At 40.2% G+C, this 24,447-nt stretch overlaps 2 protein-coding genes across 3 annotated transcripts in view; both read right to left on the bottom strand.

Annotated features, from left to right (window-relative positions):
- Positions 1 to 3,030: 3,030 nt before the first annotated feature.
- On the bottom strand, positions 3,031 to 10,028 carry LOC120413089 (enolase). Of its 2 annotated transcripts, none has more exons than XM_039573796.2 (3): positions 9,871 to 10,028; positions 4,712 to 4,985; positions 3,031 to 4,495 (listed from the first exon to the last, which is right to left on the bottom strand). In XM_039573796.2, exons 2-3 carry the CDS (start codon positions 4,976 to 4,978, stop codon positions 3,461 to 3,463), a joined length of 1,302 nt encoding a protein of 433 aa, XP_039429730.1. In that variant the 5' UTR covers positions 4,979 to 4,985; positions 9,871 to 10,028; the 3' UTR covers positions 3,031 to 3,460. The 2 variants fall into 2 exon arrangements, with proteins under 2 accessions (XP_039429730.1, XP_039429729.1); XM_039573795.1 differs by lacking the exon at positions 9,871 to 10,028 and adding an exon at positions 5,150 to 5,168.
- Positions 10,029 to 15,664: 5,636 nt separating this feature from the next.
- The window catches only part of LOC120413085 (structural maintenance of chromosomes protein 4), a 42,010-nt gene continuing 33,227 nt past the window's right edge, over positions 15,665 to 24,447 (bottom strand). The window contains exons 4-5 of the mRNA XM_039573791.2: positions 16,288 to 16,887; positions 15,665 to 16,225 (exon numbers count right to left, since the gene is read on the bottom strand). Of these exons, the coding sequence (XP_039429725.1) occupies positions 15,839 to 16,225; positions 16,288 to 16,887 (987 nt within the window). The 3' untranslated portion in view covers positions 15,665 to 15,838. The remainder of the gene's footprint in view (positions 16,226 to 16,287; positions 16,888 to 24,447) is intronic.

Consider the following 24,447-nt stretch of genomic DNA (forward strand, 5'->3'; position numbering starts at 1 on the left):
ATTTACGAATTATCAGAGAAATATACATATGGAAAATATATTTTTTGTAAGTTTTATCTGATTTTTGCATGTTTATCTATACACTCAACCCCCGGTGGTTGGTCACTTTTTCGTTTGACACTTTTTTAGTTTGTACCCCGTTGGTTGGTCAAAGTCAAACTAAAAAGTGACGAACTGTCACTTTATACACGGCGCTCACGCACACTATCAAAACAAACGTTTGGTAGTGTGTGTGAGCTTAGTGTTAAAGGGGTGTCAAACTAAAAAGTGACCCCGTTCATTTGACAACAGTTGGTGTCAAACCATCGGGGTTTGAGTGTATATAATTTTAAAAAATACAGGTATAACGCATTTTTTCACAATTGGCAGCGTTGGTTTATAATAAATTACACTTTTAAATTTTACCGTGTCAATCATGTTAGAAACACAATTAAACCAGCTAGAAAAATAAAAATCTTCAAAAAAAAAAGTTGAATACGTACGGAATGGTATGGAATCATACTGACCGTGGTAGAGAAGTGCTCAAAGTACCTCATGAAGAACTTTTCATGAAATTTTGAAAAGTTTAAAAAGCTCGTTAACTGTAACTAAGAAAATGTTGATAAATAGCATTATTTTCATCTTCTCAACGTGTCATGTTTTTTTCAATGAACATGATTTTGAATCGTAAAAAGGAATGCATTTTCAGATTCTTAGGACAATCTTCTACCGTAAACTGGGGTGACTTTGATAGCCCGGGGTGAAATTGATAGAAATTTGATTTGGCCACTAATTTTGATACATCCAATGTAACAGACACAATTTTGCATATATGTTCGACAATAAGCTTTTCCTTAATGCTTACATACGCAAAATGCTTAGGTATTAATTTGACGGGCATTTGAAAAACCTATCAAAGTCACCCCGGGCTATCAAAGTCACCCCAGTTTACGGTACTAGGAAAAGGTAAAATAAGTAATATGAATATTATTAAATATTATTTGTTTTTGAAACATAATTTAAAAAAATATCATAATTTAAAGGCATTTCCATTAAAACAAATTTCATATAAAATGTGCAAACTTTTAATTCATTCTTTAAATTCAGTTATACATGTAATATAAATCCATAATTTAATAAACAAAACTAGTTTCAACGAATTTCAGGCAAAGTTCTGTATTTTTAACAATATTACCTAAAATTTATGTTATATATTAAAAAGCTTATAAACATAATAAACTAAGTATTGATAAAATGATTTTCTTAAAAATTATATCAGCAACCTAAGCGATGGTAAGTTCGAAGTAAAAATAATGTTTGAAAACCTCAAATCTGCTTTTAACAAGACAAACTATGACTATCAAAGGCACCCTGGTATTCAAACAAAGTTTTTTTCAAATATTACACTGTTTTTAAAGTGCAACATGTAGTTAAACTTTTTGTCAAGCAACTGTAAAGTTTAACATGACAGATGAGAAAGTTTCACACCAAGTTACAAGCTATAATCTCCCTTTAAAATTTATTGATTGTTTAAAAATATTTGAACATAAGCTCTGCGTAAAATTTAGAACCTTTTTTCATTGTAACTTGTTATGTATCTGTGTCATTCATTTAATTTTAGGATAAGGTGTTTTAATTGCGAGTAATAACGGGTTGTCTTTTATGTTCTAATGCTTGAACAATTAGGTCGTAAGAATATGCAAATTGTAAATAGGACAGAGACCTGCTAAAGATGCGTGAGTTTCCATTCAATATGATTAAAACACGTTTTCAAATTCAAATCCATTGTTTCATCATAATTGTTTAATTTCTGAAATAAATATTTTCCAAATTATAATCGTGGATAGGCCCTTTGGTTTATCAAACCGAGTTTTTGTAAGTATGCGTGTTGCCGCCGCACGCCGCAATTCAAGTTGTCCAATTTTCAACCAATCAGAGTGTGGGTCCAAAATAGGTTCAGCGATGTCTCCAAAATACATTCAATAAGTCCAAAAAGCATCCAAAAAATGTTTTACTTGAAATGCTTATTACAATGAAATGGTTAAATTATTTTAAATTTTCAATAGTACACTTTGTTAAGCATAAATTAAGGCACAAAACAATCTTGAAACGAGCCAAATTAGTTAGACCGTTCCTGAGAACTATGCGAAATATGTTGACGCTTTGCATAGTAGGTCCAAAATAGGGCCATATACCCTATGCCCTTTCCGATGGCACACATGGGGACTTACGGAACATGGGCCTTATCGTATAATACCGGTGGATTTTCCGACGACTTAATTCCAGGTTGGTACGAAATTTCAACCAAAAATCAAGTGAGCCATTTTTTTATTGGATTTAGGATTAGTATTTTGGGATGGGGCAAATGAAAAGTTCGACTTACTTGAAGAAAATTCAATTTATAATTCGAATCTGTAATAATATTTTAGTTTGGGACAGATGTTAATATCATTCGGAACATAATTCGAAAAAAAAGAAAAAATCATGACGTTGCAAACGGCACAATTTGTCATCTACTTTTTAAAAACAAACTTCAAATGCGTATGTAAAGCTGGAATGAGCTAACGAACTTAACACTCAGGCTGGGACCGACATTTACTTCTCATACAAAGATTTTTTAAATGTGGGTTCGTTCAAAAATTACGTCCATGAATTAGGGGAGGAGGGTGAGGTCTGGGGTTTGTGACAGGCCATGTTAAAGGTATAGGAAAAGTGCTTGACAGAAGGCAGGGGGGAGGAAGTCTGTAATTCCGAAAATCTCGGGACGAAATATTTGAACAAACCCTAACCCAGCACTGGCTCTAAGATTAAGCGGCTTCGACTCCAGCTTATGAGAATTTGCCGATTCCGACTCCACAGCTCCAGCTTTATTGAATAATTTTAAGATACCATGCGTCCCCATAATTTAGTCCATTGTTCAATTGTATTTCAAAGGAGACGCATGGTTATTGATAAATCTTTAACTAGTAAAGTACCACCCGTCTCCATAAACTAATGTTGACGAAAAAAATTATGTGATATTTAAAAAAAGGAAAGTAAAACAAACGCAAATCTTTTATGTCTGTTGTGTATTTACCAATAATCATGTATTTCATTCTTACTATTTACTCAGTATCATTCCTTTTTCTTTATTTTCAATTAACAGTAACAATCATTTTTTAAATTTTGCCTGAAAATCCTCCTGTCGACGATGCTTGTACGATCCTATATCAAATAGTGGGAGGTACGCTTAGGTTGTTTGTTGGGTTTTGTTGTAACGCAAAATATCCTGACTTTGCTTCGTTTTGCTCTCGCGGAACTGTGCATATTCACACACACATTTAGGGTTTGTTTTGTTTTAGGTTATGTAATTGATATCTGTCCCTTACTTAGTAATATTAGTAATATGAGAGTCAGAGAGTGACGAGACTATGAACTACGCGCGCTCAAAATGTGGTATGTGCTCAGTTTTTGTTTCTTTCGCTTCCACCGTCTTTGGGATTTACTGCGGGTGACGGAACTTCTTGCCGGCGAACTTGGCACCGCTGCCGAGCTCCTCCTCAATGCGCAGAATCTGGTTGTACTTGGCCAGACGCTCCGATCGGCACGGAGCTCCGGTCTTGATCTGGCCAGTGCTCAGACCGACGACGAGATCGGCGATGAAGGTGTCCTCGGTTTCACCGGAGCGATGCGACACCATGGTTCCCCAGCCGTTCTTCTTGGCCAGCAGATGGGCGTTGATGGACTCGGTCACGGAACCGATCTGGTTGACCTTCAGCAGCAGGCAGTTGCAGGCCTTCTTCTCGACGGCAGTAGCGATACGCTTCGGGTTGGTCACAGTCAAATCGTCACCGACGATCTGGATCGTGGTGTTGGCGGTGATCTTCGCCCAGGCGTCCCAGTGGTCCTGGTCGAAGGGATCCTCAATGCTGACGATCGGGAAGTCCTTGATGAAGCCCTGGTACATTTCCTCGAGGGAGTCCGGCGACAGCCAGGCGCTCTTGTCCGACTTGGGGTTCTTGAAGTCCAGATCGTACTTGCCGTCCTTGTGGAACTCGGACGCGGCGACGTCCATGCCGATCTCGACCTTTCCGGTGTAACCGGCCTTGGCGATGGCATCCTGGATCAGGTTCAGCGCTTCCTTGTTCTCCAGAATGTTGGGCGCGAAGCCACCCTCATCACCGACGGCGGTCGCGTCCAGACCGAACTTGGCCTTGATGACGTTCTTCAGGTGGTGGTACACCTCCGTGCCGATCTTCATGGCTTCGGTGAAGGACGACGCACCGGTCGGCAGGATCATGAACTCCTGCATGGCCAGTTTGTTACCAGCGTGGCTGCCACCGTTGATCACGTTGAAGGCCGGCACCGGCAGGATGATGTCACCGTTTCCGGACAGCTCAGCGATGTGCTTGTACAGCGGAATGCCCTTCTTGGCGGCACCAGCCTTGCACACGGCCAGCGAGACTCCCAGGATGGCGTTGGCACCGAGCTTCGACTTGTTCTCGGTTCCGTCCAACTTCAGCATCAGCTCATCGATCTGTCGAAAGGGACGGAAAAAGCATCCAAGTTATTTAACCGATGTAGCAATAAAAACAAGCGGCGAGCGCGCGCCACGCGAGTCAACGACTTCTTCCGAACTCGATTACCCAACCGTTCTTGGCGCAAATTACAAAAATAACCATTCTTCCTGGGCACACAAATCGAACGCCGTGCCAACCGCGTAAAAATAGTCGCGCCGATCACGCCAACTCACCTCCTTCTGCTGGGTCACGCACAGTCCGGACGCCATGACGGCCGGCGCGATCGACTTGTTGATGTTCTCCACCGCCTTCAGGACGCCCTTGCCGTGCCAGTCGGCCTTGACTTCGTCGCGCAGCTCCAGCGCCTCGTGGACACCGGTGGAGGCGCCGGACGGGACCGCCGCGCGGAACAGACCCAGATCGGTGATCAGGTCGACCTCGACGGTGGGGTTGCCACGCGAGTCGAAGATCTGGCGGGCCTTAATACTCTTGAACGGCATTTTGGAGCTGCAGGAAAGGAAAGGGGGGAAAACCGGGGTTAATCGTCGGGTGACTTTGGGGTGATCGCCGAGGAAACCGTTTTCTTATCAGTGATGTTTTTCGCTTTCGAACCTGTCTGACTATCAACTACGTCAAAGCACAAGAGTAAAAGTTTGATTAAAGGTGCTTACATAATTCCACGGATCATCGGAAGTCGGTGATGTTCAGGGTTGTTGTGTTATTTTTTTTATTGGCTGGCTTATCGACGCTTCAGGATTGAAATTTGATGACGCCCAATGTTGATGGGATGACTTTCAACAAACAAGTCGTTGTTTCTTGGTGAGAAATAGTCTCAAAGCCTAAAACAATTGCCTAATCCTTTGAATATCTAACACACATCAGCTAAATTTAAAGTCACGATTCACAATTCATTGGTTATGAAATATAGCAGAGGCGCATGATCTGTAAACTTTGAAATCATTAGATTACAAACAGAGTCTCCGTTCTTAGAATATTGAGCTATGTTTAAAAATGTGTTTTCGCGGCCGGAAATCGTACCCAGTTTCATCATTTTAAAAATCGTTTGATACGTAACGGAAAGACTTTTCAAACGAGTCGAAAATTTAGAAGATCTGGCAACTCTGTTTCAAGTTATGAACACTTAAATGTTAATATTGTACTTTTTTATGCTGAATCTCACTTATATCAATGAATACTATGTCCGGATCAATCATCTGACCTATCGTTGAATAATTTATAGAAAAACCTTAAAAATGAGCCTCAAATATTGAAGATTTGGCAACCCTGTCTCATGTTATGGCCACTTAAGTGATATTCTTAGCCGGATTTCACTTATCTGTATGAAAACAATGACCGGATTAATAATCCGACCTAACGTTGTTGTCAATTATGTCCTGATCTTATGTGTGACCCATTTTTGGTTATCACCAACCATATAGGTAAATTTAGTTTGTTTTTAAGCTCAATGTTAATAAAAATGTATAATAAGTTGAATTCAATATTTTTTTCTATTTTACATCTTTATTTTCAAAATTAAACCAAAACCATATTAAAATTTACAGCGAAATAGATTTGGGAATCAAAAATCCTGGCTTATGTTTTCGCTCATATTACGCCTAGCATTGTCCTTGTCGTATATTGACATTTAAGCAAAACAACTTAAATAGGCCAAAGAGGATTTGTAGACAAGAAGTCTATCCAGCTCACGTGAGTCAATTGTTAGGGGAAGGTGGGGCAAGACGACCATATGGGGCAAGAGGAACAATCGCTCGTACGGCAGTATTTTTTACAGTTTTGGTTATTTCCAGTATTAGAATTGTTGCTAGCAATGCAATTAGCTGATTCTACTACCACATAACCGCCAAAACGACGCAAACGCCACTGGGCATAAGATTGAATGAAGTTTTTTTCAAAACCTTCGTTTTCTTATAATATTTGGAAAGTACAAAATAAGGCTCAGGCGAGGGCTCAGGGTTCGTTTTAAGGCTCATTTTATCAAAATGGTATTTTTCCTAGATCAGTAGTGTCCCTACCAATGACTTGCACCAATTATAAAGTATGATTTAACTTTTGGTTATTTTTGTTGAGAACTTTTAAAAAATCATGTTCAGGTGGGGCAAGTGTACCATACGGATTTTTGGTATGGAAAAAAAACGAATTGCTGCAACAACATATTTTATTGTGAAATAAATACTTAAAAGTACCTAAAAACTGATAAACATTTGTTTTAAAAAAAATTCCATGCAAAATAAAGTGATATCATGAAAATTTACTATTTATCATTTAAGTAATATTTTCTTTCGTAGAAACGATAAATTTTTTAGTAAAATATTATGTTTTTATCTAAAAATGGAAGAAACGTTTCAAATGCATTCTAATCTGATGTATCTAAGTGATAACAGTTCAATTCTTAGCAAATTAACATGTTGTTTCATGCATTGTTCCTCTTGCCCCAACGGGTTGTTCGTCTTGCCCCACTAGTTGAGTAGAACGTACGGAAAATCAAAAATTTCAAAAACAATTTTTTACATTAAAAACAAGATTTTTAAAAACTTGTTCTATAAAAGTCTCAGTCAAGACCAAGATGATGATTATGAAAAATCCGGCAGATTATTTAACGTTTTTAACGGGTTATAACGAGCATTTCCTTAGCTTGTTACACTTGCCCACTTTCCCCTACATTTAACATGAGCAGGATAGACTGCTTGTAGCCCACTTGCATTATTTGGCTTGTTTTGCATTGAAACTTCAAAATTATTGAAGCGGCTAGGCCTACTGCGTAAAGTTTTCCATAAAGAAGATCGTTGACTTGGACTGTGGTTGTTTATTTCATTAGTGTGACTTTAACCAAAAGGGGGTCATTCGTGACCAAGAATTGACATGAGTTTCAGCATAAGTGTTCAAACAATATCTTATTTTTGAAAACAAAATGTTTCCAAAAAATAACGTTTCGGAGTTTAATTTTTCCATGGCTGCGAAAATCATCAAATCCCATCAAAATTTGACCTTTTGGGATCTTTTAAATACTTGGAAAAAAACTTCACATTTTGTAAAGCTTCAAGTTGTAATACAAAAAAAAAACACAGAATAGTTATTTTCTTGTTTACCCTAATATTTCTGTAATCTTTATCAACTATTTGGTTTAAAGTGACGACTTCCACCATGATTTTTCTAAATCTCTTCTATAGGTTGTTTAAAATAGTACTTTTCCTTATAGAGTTATGAAAATCGTCATTTATCAATAATAGTCAAACAGGAATGAAAAAATGATATAAATTTGGAGACACATTTGATTTAGAGCAAAAATTCATTTTGGTGCAGAATTTCATCAAATTGAGTTAAATACAAAGCATTCCAGAGTGATGATCAATTCTCTTTGAAAAATGATCAACGGCTTCAAGTAACTCCAACACTCTGTAAGGTATTCAAATTGATCTTATTGGAAATAACTGAATTATTAACACTAAAAGCCGCAATGAAATTAAACTGTTTGTACTTATGAGATACTGATAAAATTTTAGTTTTTGGCAACGGATTTTGGACCAACTTTAAGCTCTTTTCCCTGTCATAAAAAATGGGCGTCGCAAAACATTACAGACCAATACAGTGTTTCAGAATGGTTGAACATCGACTTTGAAAATGTTCACCAGAATCTGGCCTTCGCAAATATGACACCAGCAGAAAAAAAAACTAAAATGTCCTGAATATTAAACTTAACAACTGCAATAGCAACTGTGGTTCGATGAAAAAACTTTGATCCCATGAAACAAGATATAATAAATGATTTTGGTAAATAAACAATCAGTCCCAATACTGATCAAATGATAGTTTCTGTAAAGAAAGTCCAAAAAGTGAGATTTTCTTTTCTGAAAAGGACGTTGCTTGGTCATACAAAATGTTATAGCGCTCAGAAAAATGAGCTTTATTGTTGAGTAGTCCAGTGGCAGCGCATCTGGAGACAGCTCATGACCCGGAGGTTGTACGAGCAGGAAAAGTAAAAAAAGTAAGTAAGTTGAGTTGAGTGTGATAAAATCAGCAATCTGAGCTCATTTTTTTTTAATTCTCCCAATTGAATAACTATTTCTATCAAATACTTAAAGGCTTCAAAATAAGTGACAATCCTAGAATTTCCATAGCTATTTTAAGTAAATTCTTTATTTTTAATAGTTAATTATGATAATGATAATCTAATCTACGCTAAAATCGTTTTCATATCAAGGTTATTAATGTGCTCAGATATTAGGTCGAGGGCACGCGCTGTCAGCATGCCCCATGAGTGACTTCCCCAAGGTCACTAAATAATACTTCCTTTTTCACTTTCTCTGCTCTCTTTTATCGCTCCAGAACAGACCATGGAGAGAAGTGTTACATGACTTTCATTTTCGTTCGGAAAAGAGCAAAATATGCGTTGTTACAATTTACCAAAACCATAATGCTTGATGTTTGGGATAATCGGAAGAAAAGTGAAAATTGGAGGATACGCCCGTCAATGTCAAGGTTTTATTTTTTTACTTATTTTTAGCACAGTTTAGTGTGAAACGAAGGAGACATTTCACAAAACATGCAAAAAATATTTGCAAAGCGCGTGACTGAGACGTAACGAAATTAAATTCGCAAGTGAACGAATAATCGTGTTTATCACTTTTGAGCAATCTCTGACCAAGAAATAAGAGAATTTCACTTTCGCTATAAGTCAACCACTTGAATTCCAGCTTAATCTTTACTAATGGTAAAATTATCACATCCCACCTCACATTTTTCCTGAATGAATAAATTGTCCCCACACACCTCTTCCAAACGGAAAAGAGTACAAAAAACCACACGACCTCTACAGTACCGGTGGAGGTCAACGTTGGAGCGAGCTCACAGTTAATCCTATCAGAATTTGGAAACGCGAGATCGAGTCCCGGTCTTTGACCTGCGTTTTTTGCTTTCGCACGCTGCACAAAAATTGCATCCAAGCTGGCTTCTCTTATGTAATCGCCGGGAATGGTCTCCAAAAAAGGGTCCACCATTTTTCTTCCTGATATCGACGGCCTACTCTGATGGAAAAGTACCGATTTTCAAGTGTTAGGGCGTGAAAGTCGAATTGAAGTGGCTTCTTAGATCGATTATTTACGAAGTTTGTGGAAAAGTAGTTTAGTTATGCTATAAAAAACTTTATAATCTTTTTGTACACTTTCTAACTAATAATACTAAGCCCAATTTGTGTCACTACGTGTAAGTCACTGCTGACTATGCCTCACTTGTAATCTCACTGATTCCAATCAAGTGAAATTATCACCAGATTTCGCAACAAAATAGTCACATCTACTGATAAGAAAACTTTCAACCGCTAAGATCCTTTACTAAACAACAATAAATACAAAAAAAAAGTTTGTAAAACACTTACTTTGCTTTCTAGTGAAGTTAGAAAGGGGAGTAGTATCTCACTAAGGGACCGAACCACAACGCAATACTTGACGGTACGAGCTCACTGGATAAACTGAGCTCGGCTGAAAATTTTTCGCTCGCCGAGGCCCTGCGCGATGCCGCGATGACCTTGGCAGAGGTGAGCCAGGGTTGGACTATCGCGCCGCGATCAAAATGCCGGCTCACCGCGAGCCGCGTTTGACGGTTCTCGCGAGACGCCAACGTGAGCTGTGAGCGCGCGAGTTCGCGAGAATCAAAGTGAGCGGTGACTGGTTAGCCGAAAGTGTGATTTGTTCAAGTTGGTCGTTGGTTGCGCCACAGAGAAGGAGGATTGCGTGAAAATTGCGCGTGGAGTTGGTGAGAAGTTTTGGGTGGAGTACGTGATCGCGTGGTAGTTTTCGAATGATGAAATTTATGATCAGGGTTGAACATTCCTAACTTTGTTTTGTGTTTATGAATCAACCGGTGGTTGGTCACTTTTTCGTTTGACACTTTTTTAGTTTGTACGGTTTGTACCCTGTTGGTTGGTCAAAGCCAAACTAAAAAGTGACGAACTGTCACTTTTTACACGGCGCTCACTCACACTATCAAAACAAACGTTTGGTAGGGTGCGTTATCTCCGTGTAAAAGAGGTGTCAAACTTAAAAGTGACCCCGTTCGTTTGACAACAGTTGGTGTCTGTGATACTTTAGAGATTGAATAACTAATGAAATATTATTTAGCAAGAAAAATAGTTAATTACTGCGCAGTCCACAACTCGTCTGCTTGACTCGTTTAGACGTTATGCTGTGGGCAACATCAACTCGGTAGCATACATTCGCTTGGGGGGTGAATCACAACACGCATAGGGTGACCGTGCCACAGTGTCAAACCATCGGGGTTTGAGTGTAGGGTAGAGTAGTTATCAATGAGACACTTCGACGGCAACATTTCAAAAGGCATCATGTACATTTTGACACTTTCTGGGTTATTGCATATTCTGAAAGTACTCCCAATAAGCTACCTCTCCACCAAAAATGAGCAAAAGTTACTACAATAAAGTCTATTTAATAATGATTTTAAATAAAGTAACATAAACAAAATCTCTGGCATCAGCAACACTTGTTTATATAGCCCTGTCCATCTGTCAAATAAAAGACTACATGAACCTCGTGACGAAAAAAAAGCAACATGAAAAAAGCGCCATGTACATTTGCCGACGAAAAGCGAATCATAACAAAGCGCCACCCTCAATGACAGCAGGGTGATATAAACGTTGGTAATTTTAAAAGAAGTTATGTTTGTTTTTCTCAAATAAAATGACGGAAATAGTGTTTTATTGAATATGATGATCAAGTATGAATAAAAGCAACGTTTTTCATCGTTTGTTATCATTAGAACATCGTCTTTTGCCTTTATATTAAAATGGGAATTGAAGAATGATGCTCAACATTCAAAAGCGTTTTTCTCAAACGCATGGTTTGTACATGATGCTTTTTGAAATGTTGGCATCGACTTTTGGTTTTTAAACTTCAACGATTTTTGTATTTTTTTCATCAGCATGTTTTAAATAGCTTTTTGTTTGTTGTTTGGTTGTTTCTTTTAATTTATTCTTACATTGACCAAAATATGAGATCGATCTGACGTCTACAGCCAGATTTATTCAACTGTCTCATTGTAGACGCACTTGGCAGGAACAATGAGACAGCTGGGGAACAATGAGACACTCTACGAAAATCAATATTTTTCTAGCTAAACATCATGTTCTTGTGTTGGTTCATTGCAGGTGACTTGTCTTGGACATTTGAAAGCAATTTTGCCAACTTTACACACTCAGAATCAATTTTCGAGTTCGGCAGAAATATCTGCCGACCGTGCTCGGCAAGGTAATATTCTGCCGAAATCTCGGTAGAAAATTCGTGGTCCCAATATTCACGGTTAAATTTAACCGATAGTTCGGCAGATCTAAGCAAAATGCCGAAGTTGATCAGTTAAATTTAACGAAAATCTCGGCATGTCCAAAACCTACCGAGTTCGGCAATTCAACTGTCAAATTCGCTAGAAAGTGCCGAGCTGTTCGGTTAGATGTTGAGGTAGCCATATTTGTTTTCGATATGAGAAGTGCTCGCTAAGCTAAGTTCTGGTTCTTTGGTTAAATCTGGATTCCTCCTTGAATTCCGACAGGATTTCTACTTGAGAGCTAGGTAAACATTTTTAATAAAATCGGAGTGAAAGGATAATTCTAAAGGGTCTATCATTTGCAGCTATTACCATGGAAATGCAAGACGATGGCGCTTGGACGGAATATAGGATTAATTTTGGTTCTGATTGTATCAGATTATATCAGATTGTATTAGATTATACTTAAAACTACCAATAAATATGAAAACACGCATGCATATTATTTTAAAATATGTTGAATAATGTTTTTCAGCTTTTAATTAATTGCGAGAATCTCGATTTGGTTTTATTATAAAAAATGCCGAGATTTTCGGTTAAATTCGTTTCCAGGAATGCCGAGATTTTCGGCATGAACAAACTGACTGTCAAAATTATTTTTGCCGAGACTTCGGCAGATGAATTTTCTGCCGAACTCTCTGCCGAGCGCTCAATTGTTCTGTTTTCGGCAGAATTCTGCCGAAGTTCGGCATAAAAAACTGAGTGTGTAAACTTTAATTAACAAAAGTTATACTAAAAAGTATTTAAATTTTGTAAAATCCAATTATTTATATCAGCCTTACCCGACAAACTTCGTTCTGCCTTTTTTCGTTTGTTGACGTTTTAAACTTTTTTGCTTATTCAGCCTCCTGTGATCAAAATTTGATTTTACGTAACTTTTCCCATACAATCTGCAGATTTTCCGGAATCCAGAGTTCCAGAGTGGCCAAAGTTGTAACTTTTTGACGTAAGAACCTTCCTTGGACTTATACAAACCCAACGCAACAAAGAGCATTCGATCCGACACTCCGTAATGAACTGATTCGCGTTCGAACAAAACCATCGAAATTTTTTATATTTATAGATAACTGTATATTTTTGGTTAAATGAAGTTCAAACTCAATAAATATGCCAAAAATCACTTCCAATTCATGTTTTGAAAGATTTTATTAGATTTTGAAAAGTTGAATGAAGAAAAACCAAAGTGTATCATCGTTACCCATGAGCCGTTAAGAGTGGGGAACAATGAGACAGCCCTGGATTCTGGGTATATTCTAAATTTTGGTCAAACCTAATAAAAGGACATTGTAGCCCAACTCATGCCCTGTGAAATGACGAAAGAAATTTTGAGGAATATTTCAAAAAATAAAAAAAATATATTTATAAATTTAAATCACAAGCCATCATAATAACATTTAAATGAAAAAAGTGTTTTAAAATGCATTTTTTACCTGCCCTGTTGTTTTGCAATCATTAGTTTTAAAAATATTTAAGCATTGGTTTTTTTCTCACCGAAAAAAAGATTGCTGAACAACGGACTCTTACAAACATTTAAAGTATTTTTCAACGAACATGTTGAAAGTGATAACAAACACAGGGGATTAAATTTTTAATGTTTTTAGCTGATTGCACTCAAAATTTCGTGAATGTTTTGAAGTTTTTTGATAAAACCATTTTTTTGCCCACTGATTTTTCGGACCTTAATGATGGGGACGGCTACAAATTTGAAAAATATTTGCAACGGCCTTAAAGTACTTTGCTCAAAAAGGTAAAATGTTTGGGTAAAAACAATTTCACGTGATTTTACACGTAACGTTACATGTTCGGATTGACCCAAATTACAGGGATTCTACGCCCTTCCAAGCTGTGGTATTATATGGTATCTTTTTGGCTGAGTCAGGTAAGTCATTGAGTTAGTTAGTCAAAGGTCCCTGGTTCGATTCCTGCAGACAGCACTTTTTAACGGCGTGACTGGAGCAAAATATTATAAACCGAGATACCCCATTGGAGATTTATGCGTAGAAAATTGTGTTTTACTGACCTGAATCAGAATATGTTTAACTTAAAAAATTCTATCGGTGTAAATCACGATTTCAGTTTTTTTAACGTTTTCGATTTTTGGTACCTGGCCTTATAGGTGGATCGAAAAAAATTTGTTATAACCGAATTGTAGAGATATTTCTTACCTATTAAATCCTTTTTAGGGTTTGTAAATCCGTTTTTATTGTCAAAAGGTAATCGACTTTAAAGACAACAAAAAAAAACTTGTTTAGGCTGATTTTTGGTGACAAACATGGCCCAGAGGTTCAAGGTCAAAGAAGTTCGCTTGAAAAATGAATGATTTCAAAGTGGAATATCTTTTCTATTAAGGCCAGTAAAACACAACATATTATGTATAAATTATAATATTTTGCTCCGGCCACGCCATTTTTTTGTATTATTTTTGTTTTGTTTTGACGGATGAACTTTATATTCGAGATAAACTCGAGGGCATTATTCTCTCTGCCATTTCGAGCTGTGTTCTCTGTGTCTGGCCCTTTTGGCCGTTCATGAAATATTTAACAAATAAGTTTATGTCAACCACGACCATCTAAGTGATTTTTATATACTTTTTTGGAGTCGGATCTAAAACAAATTAGATGACAAATTAGATGAATATTAATAATTGTTGGTAAACAGTGAGGAAGGCATCAACCACAAAGGTGGATTAAGTAAGTGTTTTCAATATTAATTTTATTATTTATAATTAATTTAAAATATATTTTGTTTGAATTTGATTTTTTGCAATTCAATAATAATAATTTTCGGAATCAATTTTTTATTAAAAAAATTACACCAATAACGGCCGGGACCCGTGGTGTAGGGGTAAGCGTGGTCGGCTTGGGTTCGATCCCAAACGGTCCCGGTGGCATTTTTCGAGACGATATTTGTCTGATCACGCCTTCCGTTGGACGGGGAAGTAATGTTGGCCCCGGTCTAACCTAGAGGGTTAGGTCGTTAGCTCAATCCAGGTGTTGGTGTCGTCTCCCTGGGTCCTGCCTCGGTGGAGTTGCTTGTAGGCAGTTGGACTAACAATCCAAAGGTCGTCAGTTCGAATCTTGGAGTGGATGGAAGGTAAGTGTAAAAAGAGGTTTGCAATTGCCTCAACAATCAAGCCTTCGGACACTAAGTTTCGAGTAGGAATCTCGCAATCGAGAACGCCAAGGCCAATGCTGTAGAGCGTACAATTTGATTTGCTTTAATTTTTGTATGTAAGGACGTCAAAAATTCTTGTTCCAAGGAGACGCATGGTCAAAAGATAGTTTAATGGAAACGCATGGTTATAGAGTGTGGAGAAGCATGTTGAATTTTGTCGCAATCCATCCAGTGATGATTTGACTTTTTGAAAAGTTATCGAAAATGAGCCAATGCTCCAAAAATTGTCCCGATACGATCCATTTCACGAAGACAGAGACAGTTGAAGGCGATAAAGCTTTGTAACTTCCCGAATTGGTCTCTGCAATTCTCTCACCATTTAGTAGAAGTTATCACGTCTCGCAGAGATTAACGCGCATGCCCAACACGAATCCGAAACTTAAATCCCAACGATTCAATCCGATCGACATTTGTCGTCATTCTCGCGGGTAATCAAACCGCTAAAAATAGTTACTCGATAACTATTACCACACCGCCACGCCGTTGACATACCTCCCTCTGACCTCTGACCTTTGATCTATTCGTTGTAACCGGTAGACAATTGGTCGTGCGCGACATTTTCCCTTTCGTTGCGGGGCTCTGACGCAGGTTCAAGGCATTGGCCGGTCAACGCGGAAGCAAGGACTTTTCTTTACTGTTCTTATCGCTGAAAGGTGAAGAAATAAAACAAGTTGCTTTTTTTATTTTGTACTGTACCGGTCGTAAAATGTATTTGTCCTTACAAAAACTGGGGCCTTACGATACGTAACAGAACTGCGTAGTCAGTTGGGAAATAAGTAAATGTTACACACAAAATATATAGATTAATCAAATTACAATAACTTAACCCGCGCGCCTCAGCTGGAAACGTCCATCGGTTGGGGCGAAACGATCGACGATTGGTCGAGCGCAACCGAACTGCTGGTCCCTCCACCGCCGCCGCCACCGCCACCTCCGTCACTCTCGTCCACATCCTTCTCCTTTGTGGGTCCTTCGTCTTCGTCTTTGATCTCGTCCTTGGTTTGCTCCAGCAGCCCCGAGTCGGACTGCAGGCTGAGATTGGGATTGTACGAAAAGGACTGCTGCGTTTGCGAGGACATCTGATGGAACTTGGGCGGATCGTTCTTGATCGTTACGGAGTTGGTGCAGTCCGTCACCTTGTAGATGCCAACCAGGTAGTCGGACAGCTCGAACATGTTCGACCGCAGCGAGATGATGATGAACTGGGCGTTTTTCGTGCGTTCCTGGAATTGTGAAATTGTACGATTAGATTCTTCAAAACCCACTTCAAGAAACCAAACCTTACCTTAATGTAATGCGCCACAATCGACACGTTCTTAAAGTCCAGCGCCGCGTCAATCTCGTCCATCACGTACAGCGGCGACGGCTTGTAGTAGTGCAGCGCAAACACCAGCGCCAACGACGAAAGCGTCTTCTCCCCGCCCGAAAGGTTCGAGATCATCTTCCACGACTTCTTCGGCGGTCGCACGCTAAACACGATGCCCTCGTTGAACGGATCCATCGAGTCGACCAGCTCCAGCTCGGCGTCACCGCCCAGCGTGATCATCTGGTACATTTCCTTCAGCTTTTTCGTAATGATGTGGAATCCCTGCATAAACTCGGTGAAGCGCTTCTTCCGCACGTCGTCGTACAGCTGGCGCATTTCGTTACGCTTGGCTGTGATCTCCTCCAGGATGGCCACCCGCTGCAGGTACGCTTCCTGCTTCTTGAGGAACTCCTCGATCACGGACAGGTTCGGCTTGCTGGCGTTTAACTTTTCCTCCTGGATTGAGATCTGGTACTGCAGGTCGGCCAGCTTGTAGCCTTCCAGCTCCTCCTCGGTGTACTCTTTGAGGGGTTCCGGAGCGGTTTCGCCCGGGATTTCGTGCAGTTTGAGGGGTTTCAGCTGTGGAAAAGAGAGAAGAGGGATCGTTATTTTACTAAAAAATGATTCTGGAGCGCCTGATATCACGTGAATTCGAATGGGATGGAAACAGTAATTTTTTCCACCTATGTGGTTGGGGCCTTTCTCACCCCTTACCAAGTATGAGTCAACATTAGGCCACGCAAAAGATCCAGAAATAATTTTCATGTGAATTATTATCCTTTTGGAAACGAAAGCGACAAACATGGGTTTTGGTATTAAATCAAATAAGTCCAACAGATATTGCATAAGTTTTACATCAATATAACTTAGGTGAGACTTAAAAAATAGTTGCCATACACTCTTTTAGACTTAATTGGAAGATACCTTGATAACCTATTCTATGATAGGTCGGATGATGGAACCGGGGAATAGTTTTCATACATAGAAGAAAAAAGTCATAACTAGAAACAGGGTTGCCAAATCATGAAATATTCAACGATGTATTAAAAACATGATATTATTTCATTAAAATTGCATAAGCCATATGTTTCGTTTTCGATTCTCTTAAGTTTCCCCGTACAAGTCTCTAAACAACTTTGAGAAGAGATTTTCTAATCGATTAATGTCTTCGATAAAATTGAAGGTTATGATTTGAACTTTGGAAAAAAATTGGAACACGGCAAAAATGCCATCAGCTTACTGAAGAAGGGCTATAATCACTCGAAAATGAACTTTTTCATTCGACCTCGTAGACCCACCTTCACGTATACCTATCGAGTCAGAATCAAATTCTGAACAAATGTCTGTGTGTGTATTTCTGTAAGTCCGTGCACCGAAAAATATGTACTAGACCATCTCCGGACTTGTTTAACCGATTTGGACCGTTTAAGTCTCATTGGATCCGTTTTGGGGTCCAGTTGATATTATAAAGTCTAGAAAAACACTTCAAAAGTTATTCTAAAATACAAATTTCTGCTAAAGTTCGAAAGATTCGCTTCACTAGGAGACGGCGATTTAAGCGGATTGCAGACTGGATTTCGCCATGTTGAGTGATGATTGTCTAAGCCCAAGTTGCCTAGGAATCGATAATTGAGAACCAACTCCACTTGAACCAGATTCTCAAAACTTTGACAGCCGTCAATTGCCGGCCGCGCACCAGGGACAAGGAAAAGGATTTGGAAGACGGGAAGTGTTGATGCTCCACTTTTTTTTAAGGGGACAAGGGAAAATCTCCACGGTGTCCCCAAGTAAGTTTCGCATGGAGTTGGACGGTTTTTGTGAAGGTATAAGGTGTAGGATATGCTCTAAGCAAGCGTTGCAACCAATGCATAAAGTGTTTAAAGGTTATAGTTTTATTCGGATGCTGCTTTCGAGACAATTCCCGTTTATTTCAAATGGAAGGTTAGTATTTCATAAGAGTGAAAATTTATTCTCAAGGCAAACACTCGAATGCTACTGTAGAGACTGTTTTAGTTTAGCTGATGGATTTTTAAAATTTTCAAAAGATTCTTTCTTAGACAGCCGGCTGGGGATAGATTGAATCATGGTGAAAGAGAATTATACACTCAAACCCCGATGGTTTGACACCAACTCTTGCCAAACGAACGGGGTCACTTTTTAGTTTACACGGAGTTCACACAAACTACCAAACGTTTGTTTTGATAGTATGTGTGAGCGCGGTGTAAAAAGTGACAGTTTGTCACTTTTTAGTTTGACTTTGACCAACCAACGGGGTACAAACTAAAAAAGTGTTAAACGAAAAAGTGACCAACCACCGGGGGTTGAGTGTATGCCAAATAACAAATTAAATACAGAACATCTACTGCATTGACTATTCTGAGGTATTTCCCGATTAAAATATTATATATTAAAGATAAGAAAAGTAGATAAATTGTAGATATAAAAAAATATGCATTTAGAGATTGCAATTCGGAGCATGGATTGTATTTTATCCTTTCAAGTTTACTTTCTCTACTACCAATTTATTTTTAAGGTAAAATTACAAAAGAAATGAATTGACTTAAATTTGGTTGATTCAAGGTATTTTTTTTTTTTTTTCAAAAAATCCGACCTTTCATGAATAATTAAGATTTTTTTTTGAGTCCCGTAAATTTTTCACTAAATTAGATGATTTTGTTCAATGGTATGTACCTGAAAAAATAAGAAATTTCAATCTTTAATTTGTTATTCAATTTTAAAGATTTTGTCGTAGCTTATATTTTTGCATATTGTTTTTACGAAACTTTTGAAGGTAGATAACTTGTTTTTCAGAGCTTATGAAAAGTATGTTGCAAATATTTTACACTAAATGTTTGCTTTAGTTCTATTCGGTAGATAATTACATGTTAAGATCATACGTTTGAAACTAAATCAGGGTGGCCACCAGATTTCGATTTTCAATTTCCCGGTTTTTTCCCGGTTTTCTCCCGAGACCAGAAGGAATTTTCCGGAATGTTTTTAAACCAAATTACAATGTTTTTTAGGCTAACGTTAATATCATCATACTTTTTGAACGCATACATTTGGTTCAAAGTTTGAATTCCTCAAGAATGCTTTCAAATCTTGAGTAAAATGTAAGTAAGTTGTAAACAAAGCCATTTTTATCTGTTATCAATCAAACCTCTAATTTTCAAAGTATCGGGTTTTTTCATCAAAAGTAGTTTTTTATTTTTTTAAATAAGTTAAATTATTAATAGAATTTATTAATTTTGTAAAATAGATTTACAAAAATACATTGTTATCAACATTGATGTAAATGCTCGTTAATTTTCTTTGAAAAAAGGTTTTGTGAATTCAAAAAGAACAATTCTTCCAAGAATTATCAATTTCTGTGATTTTCTTTTTGTTAAAATTATTAGAGCGAGTTGTGGCGCTATAACCACGGCAAATAGTGTCCAGGGCATTCGTGGAAATACAATGTCCCATCCCAGAGGGTTCCGGAGTACCAAACCTTCTTAGCATGGTGCTCCCAACGAATACAACCATATCTCGGAGCGTATGGTGGTGTGTCCCCACGCTTCTTCCTCCCCTGTCGATTCAGAATTGTGTTGTTGTTCGAACACTCAGTGCTCAAACTCAACCCAATTACGAGTCATCTCTGCGATACGGCTTTACGCAGTAGGCCTGGCCGGTTTAACGCTTGTGATGTTTCAATGCATTCTAATGCAATGGCGCACTACAAATGTTAATGAATGACAAGAAGAGTGCTAGGCGTCATCTAATCTAAGGCACACCCTTCGAAAGATTGGCTGCGCTAGGGTCTGATTAGATTAGATTAGATTTTCTTTTTGTTAAAACTATGTAAGTACTTTTTTATAACCAAAAAAGTCTTTTTGCATCATTAGTCCAAACAAAAATGTATACACTTTGGCAGCTGCGCAGGAAAAGTGCCATACAAATGTAAAAAAAATCGATACCTTGAAAGTTTTTTTTAGAATAATTACTTTCTAAAAAACCCAAAACACATAATGGTAAAAACAATTAAAAAATTATCGTGCTGTGATTTTTTCAACAACACATAAGGCGGGTACACATTTTATTTAAAGTTTTTGTTGGCCCGAAAAATCAGGGGACAAAAAATTATTATTTTTTTCAAAAAACATCAAAATTTTAATGGAAATTTAAGTGCAATCAGCTGAAATCAATTTAAAATGCATTCCCTTGCGTCTTGAATCATTTTTAAGCATGTTTGGGTTGATTAAATAATCTCTTGAATTTTTGAAAATTTTCGATCTTTAGTTTTTTTTCGTTATTTTTTTTGTTTTCGTCAAATCTTACATTTTTTGTAGACTAATGATTGCAAAACAACTGAACTAGCGTAAAATGCATTTTTTAACACTTTTTGCATTCAAATTTTGAGACTATGGCTTGTTACTTGATTTTTTTTCAGATTTAAACATACTACACATACTTTTTTGAAGTTGTAGCTATTTTCAATTAAAAAATAATTCTATTTTATCTCTAAAAAGTCAAATGGTTGAGAAAATTCTTTATTGCATTCTTTTTTGAACATTTTTGATCCATTCTTTTGTTGCTAAGATACAGGCCAAGAAAAATATTTTAAAAGAGTGTATTTTGTGTGACAATTTGAAGGAAAAGTCTTGATCTTTAAATTTAGAGAGATATTTACTGTAATGTTGTTTTCGTACCATGATATCCATATTTTCCACTTACAAAAAATCCTAATTTTAATTTTATGCAAAACTAATATTTTAGCAAAGATGGGGTAAATGTCCGCCATTACGGGGTTTGTCTTCCGGACCCCCTGAGACCGCTCGTGGTACCACCAGGAATACATGTACCCCAGGTTGAGAACCGCTGGTAGAGCAAACATTTTGCTTTATTAAAAAAAAAACAATTTCGCCTGGTAAAAGTATCATAGGATACAACACAAAAAAAAAAAATCCATAGCCAAGAAGCATGAGTCTATCACACAAATTCAAACATACTTACTTTACTTTACTTACTTTTACTGCTCAGACAACCCCCGGGTCATGAGCTGTCTCCAGATGCGCTGCCACTGAACTCGGTCTTGGGCTGCTACTCTCCAATTCCGACTCGGGACTCCCACACTTCGAAGATCTTCCTCCACTTGGTCTAACCACCTTGCACGTTGCGCCCCCCTCCGCCGCGTTCCAGACGGCTCCGAATTAAACACCAACTTCACCGGATTGATAGTCTGGTTCGGTTGGCGCGCATCCAGCGCGTCCGGCATTCTCGCGACGTGTCCGGCCCACCTGATTCGGCCAGCTTTGGCGACTTTCCGAATGTTTGGCTTGCCGTAGAGTTGCGCCAGCTCGTGGTTCATCCTTCTCCTCCATACCGTGTTCTCACGCACGCCGCCAAAGATCGTCCTAAGCACTCGTCGCTCGAAAACTTCAAGCGCTTGCAGGTCCTCCTCGAGCATCGTCCACGTCTCGTGCCCGTAGAGAACGACCGGTCTTATCAGCGTTTCGTACATGGTGCACTTTGTACGCCGGGAAAGATGACCAGACCGTAGGGTCTTGTGGAGTCCATAGTAGGCACGACTACCGGTGATGATGCGCCTCCGAATTTCTCTGCTGCAGTTGTTGTCCGACGTCACCAACGATCCGAGGTACACAAACTCCTCCACGACCTCGAACTCGTCGCCGTCGATCGTCACGTTCGGTCCTATGCGAGCCCTAAGGGACTCGGTTCCTCCTGCCAGCAGATATTTCGTCTTCGCCACATTCACCTTCAATCCAACCTTCTCTGCTTCCCGCTTCAATTCGGTGTACCGCCTGGCCACCTCCTCGAACGTCCTGCCGACAATGTCCATGTCGTCGGCATAGCAGATGAACTGGCTGGATCGGTTGATAATCGTGCCCCGCATGTTGAAGCCCGCCCGCCTCATTACACCTTCAAGCCCAATGTTGAAACAGAGGCCGGAGATACCGTCGCCTTGTCGCAGTCCCTTGCGCGATTCGATCGGGTCGGACATCGCCCCCGAAATCTTCACGCTGCACCGTGCCCCGTCCATCGTTGATTTCACCAGTCTGATCAGCTTCCCGGGAAAGCCGTTCTCGTACATGATCTTCCATAGCTCTTCGCGATCGACCGAGTCGTACGCGGCTTTGAAATCGATGAACAGGTGGTGCGTCGGGATCTGGTACTCGCGACATTTTTGGAGGATTTGGCGTAGCAAAAAGATTTGGTCCGTCGTCGATTTCCCCTCCACAAAACCGGCTTGGTACGGCCCAACGAAATCCTTTGCTCGCTCCGACAGACGACAGAAGATGATCTGAGACAGCACTTTGTAGGCCGCGTTGAGAATAGTGATGGCTCGATAGTTCTCACATTCCAACTTGTCCCCCTTCTTGTAGATCGGGCATATTACTCCCTCTTTCCACTCCTCCGGTAGCTGTTCTGTGTCCCAGACCTTGACAATCAGCCGGTGTAGGCAGGCCGCCAGCTTGTCCGGGCCCATCTTGATGAGTTCAGCACCGATACCATCCTTACCCGCTGCTTTGTTGTTCTTCAGCTTCTTGATGGCATCCTTAACTTCCCTCATCGTGGGTGCTGGCTCGTCTTCGCCGTCCACCATACCGCTGACGTCGTTTCTCCCGTCGCCCTGGTACTCCGCCTCTGGGCCGTTCAGGTGCTCGTCGAAGTGCTGCTTCCACCTTTCGATCACCTCACGCTCGTCCGTCAAGATTCCTCCGTCCTTATCCCGGCACATTTCGGCTCGCGGCATGAAGCCAGTCCGGGATTGACTGAGTTTCTTGTAGAACTTACGCGTTTCGTTGGAGCGATACAGCTGCTCCATATCCTGGAACTCCAACTCTTCCAGGCGGCGCTTCTTGTCCCGAAAGAGATGGGTTTGCTGTCTTCGCAACTGTTTGTACGACTCCTTGTTCCCACGGGTGTTGCGCAGCAGCCACTTGTCCCGCGCTGCTTTCTTCTCGTCCCAAATCGCCTGACATTCCTCGTCAAACCAGCCGTTCCGTCGAACTCGGTCCACGTACCCGATGGCGCTCGATGCCGCTGCGTTGATGGCTGCTTCCATATGGCTCCAGCAGGCCTCCAGAGGGGCTTCGGCAAGCTCACCCTCGTCAGGCAACGCAGCTTCGAGTTCCCGCGCGTACTGGGTAGCGACCTCAGGATCCTTGAGCCGCTCCAGATTATACCGCTGCGGGCGACGGTACCGGATCTTGTTGACCTCAGACAGGCGTTGGCGCAGCTTGGCCACCACCAGGTAGTGGTCCGAGTCGATGTCCGCGCCACGGTAGGTTCTGACGTCGATTATGTCCGAGAAGTGCCGACCATCGATGAGAACATGGTCGATTTGCGTCTCCGTGTCGTTTGGTGATCTCCAGGTGTACTTGTATAGGGAGGTGTGCTGGAAGAAGGTACTACGTATGGCCATGTTTCGGGAGGTAGCGAAATCGATGAGTCGTAGGCCGTTCTCGTTCGTCTGCTGGTGAGCGCTGAACCTCCCAATAACCGGTCTGAACTCCTCCTCCTGGCCAACTTGAGCGTTCAAGTCGCCGATGACAATCTTGACGTCGTGTTTTGGACACTTCCTGTACTCGCGGTCAAGAAGCTCGTAGAAAGCGTCCTTGTCATCGGCGTCGCTTCCCATGTGCGGGCTGTGCACGTTGATGATGCTCAGGTTGAAGAATCGGCCCTTGATTCTCAACCGGCACATTCTGTCGTTGACTGGCCACCACCCAATCACGCGCTTCGCCATTTCACCCAGCACGATAAAAGCTGTCCCCAGCTCGTGTGTATCGCCGCCGCTCCAATACATAGTATACCCACCGAATTCTCGGTGGTCCTTCCCCGTCCAGCACACCTCCTGCAGCGCCACGACTTCGAGACCGCGGACCCGCAATTCATTGTGAAGAATGCGGTCGCTCCCATCGAAGTTGAGAGACCTGCAGTTCCACGTCCCGAGTTTCCAATCCCTGGATCCCCGAAAATCGGGTCGGCGATTGGATCGGCTCGCATCTGGAGCTCTCTGCACTTGAGTTTTACGGCGGGTGCGTGTAGCCATCACCAACCCCCTGTCTCGCCGGAGGACCGTCGTACCAGGACTGTTTAGAGTCCCACCCTGGCACTGGGACTGTTAGTCAGCCG

The sequence above is a fragment of the Culex pipiens genome, chromosome 2 (assembly GCF_016801865.2).
Source record: "Culex pipiens pallens isolate TS chromosome 2, TS_CPP_V2, whole genome shotgun sequence".
Taxonomy (NCBI): domain Eukaryota; kingdom Metazoa; phylum Arthropoda; class Insecta; order Diptera; family Culicidae; genus Culex; species Culex pipiens.

Bases quoted from the DNA above. Each gene is read 5' to 3' on its own strand.
- LOC120413089 (XM_039573795.1), bottom strand. The intron at 4,496-4,711 runs GTGAGTTGGCGT...CCCTTTCGACAG, and splicing joins GCGTGACCCAGCAGAAGGAG to ATCGATGAGCTGATGCTGAA.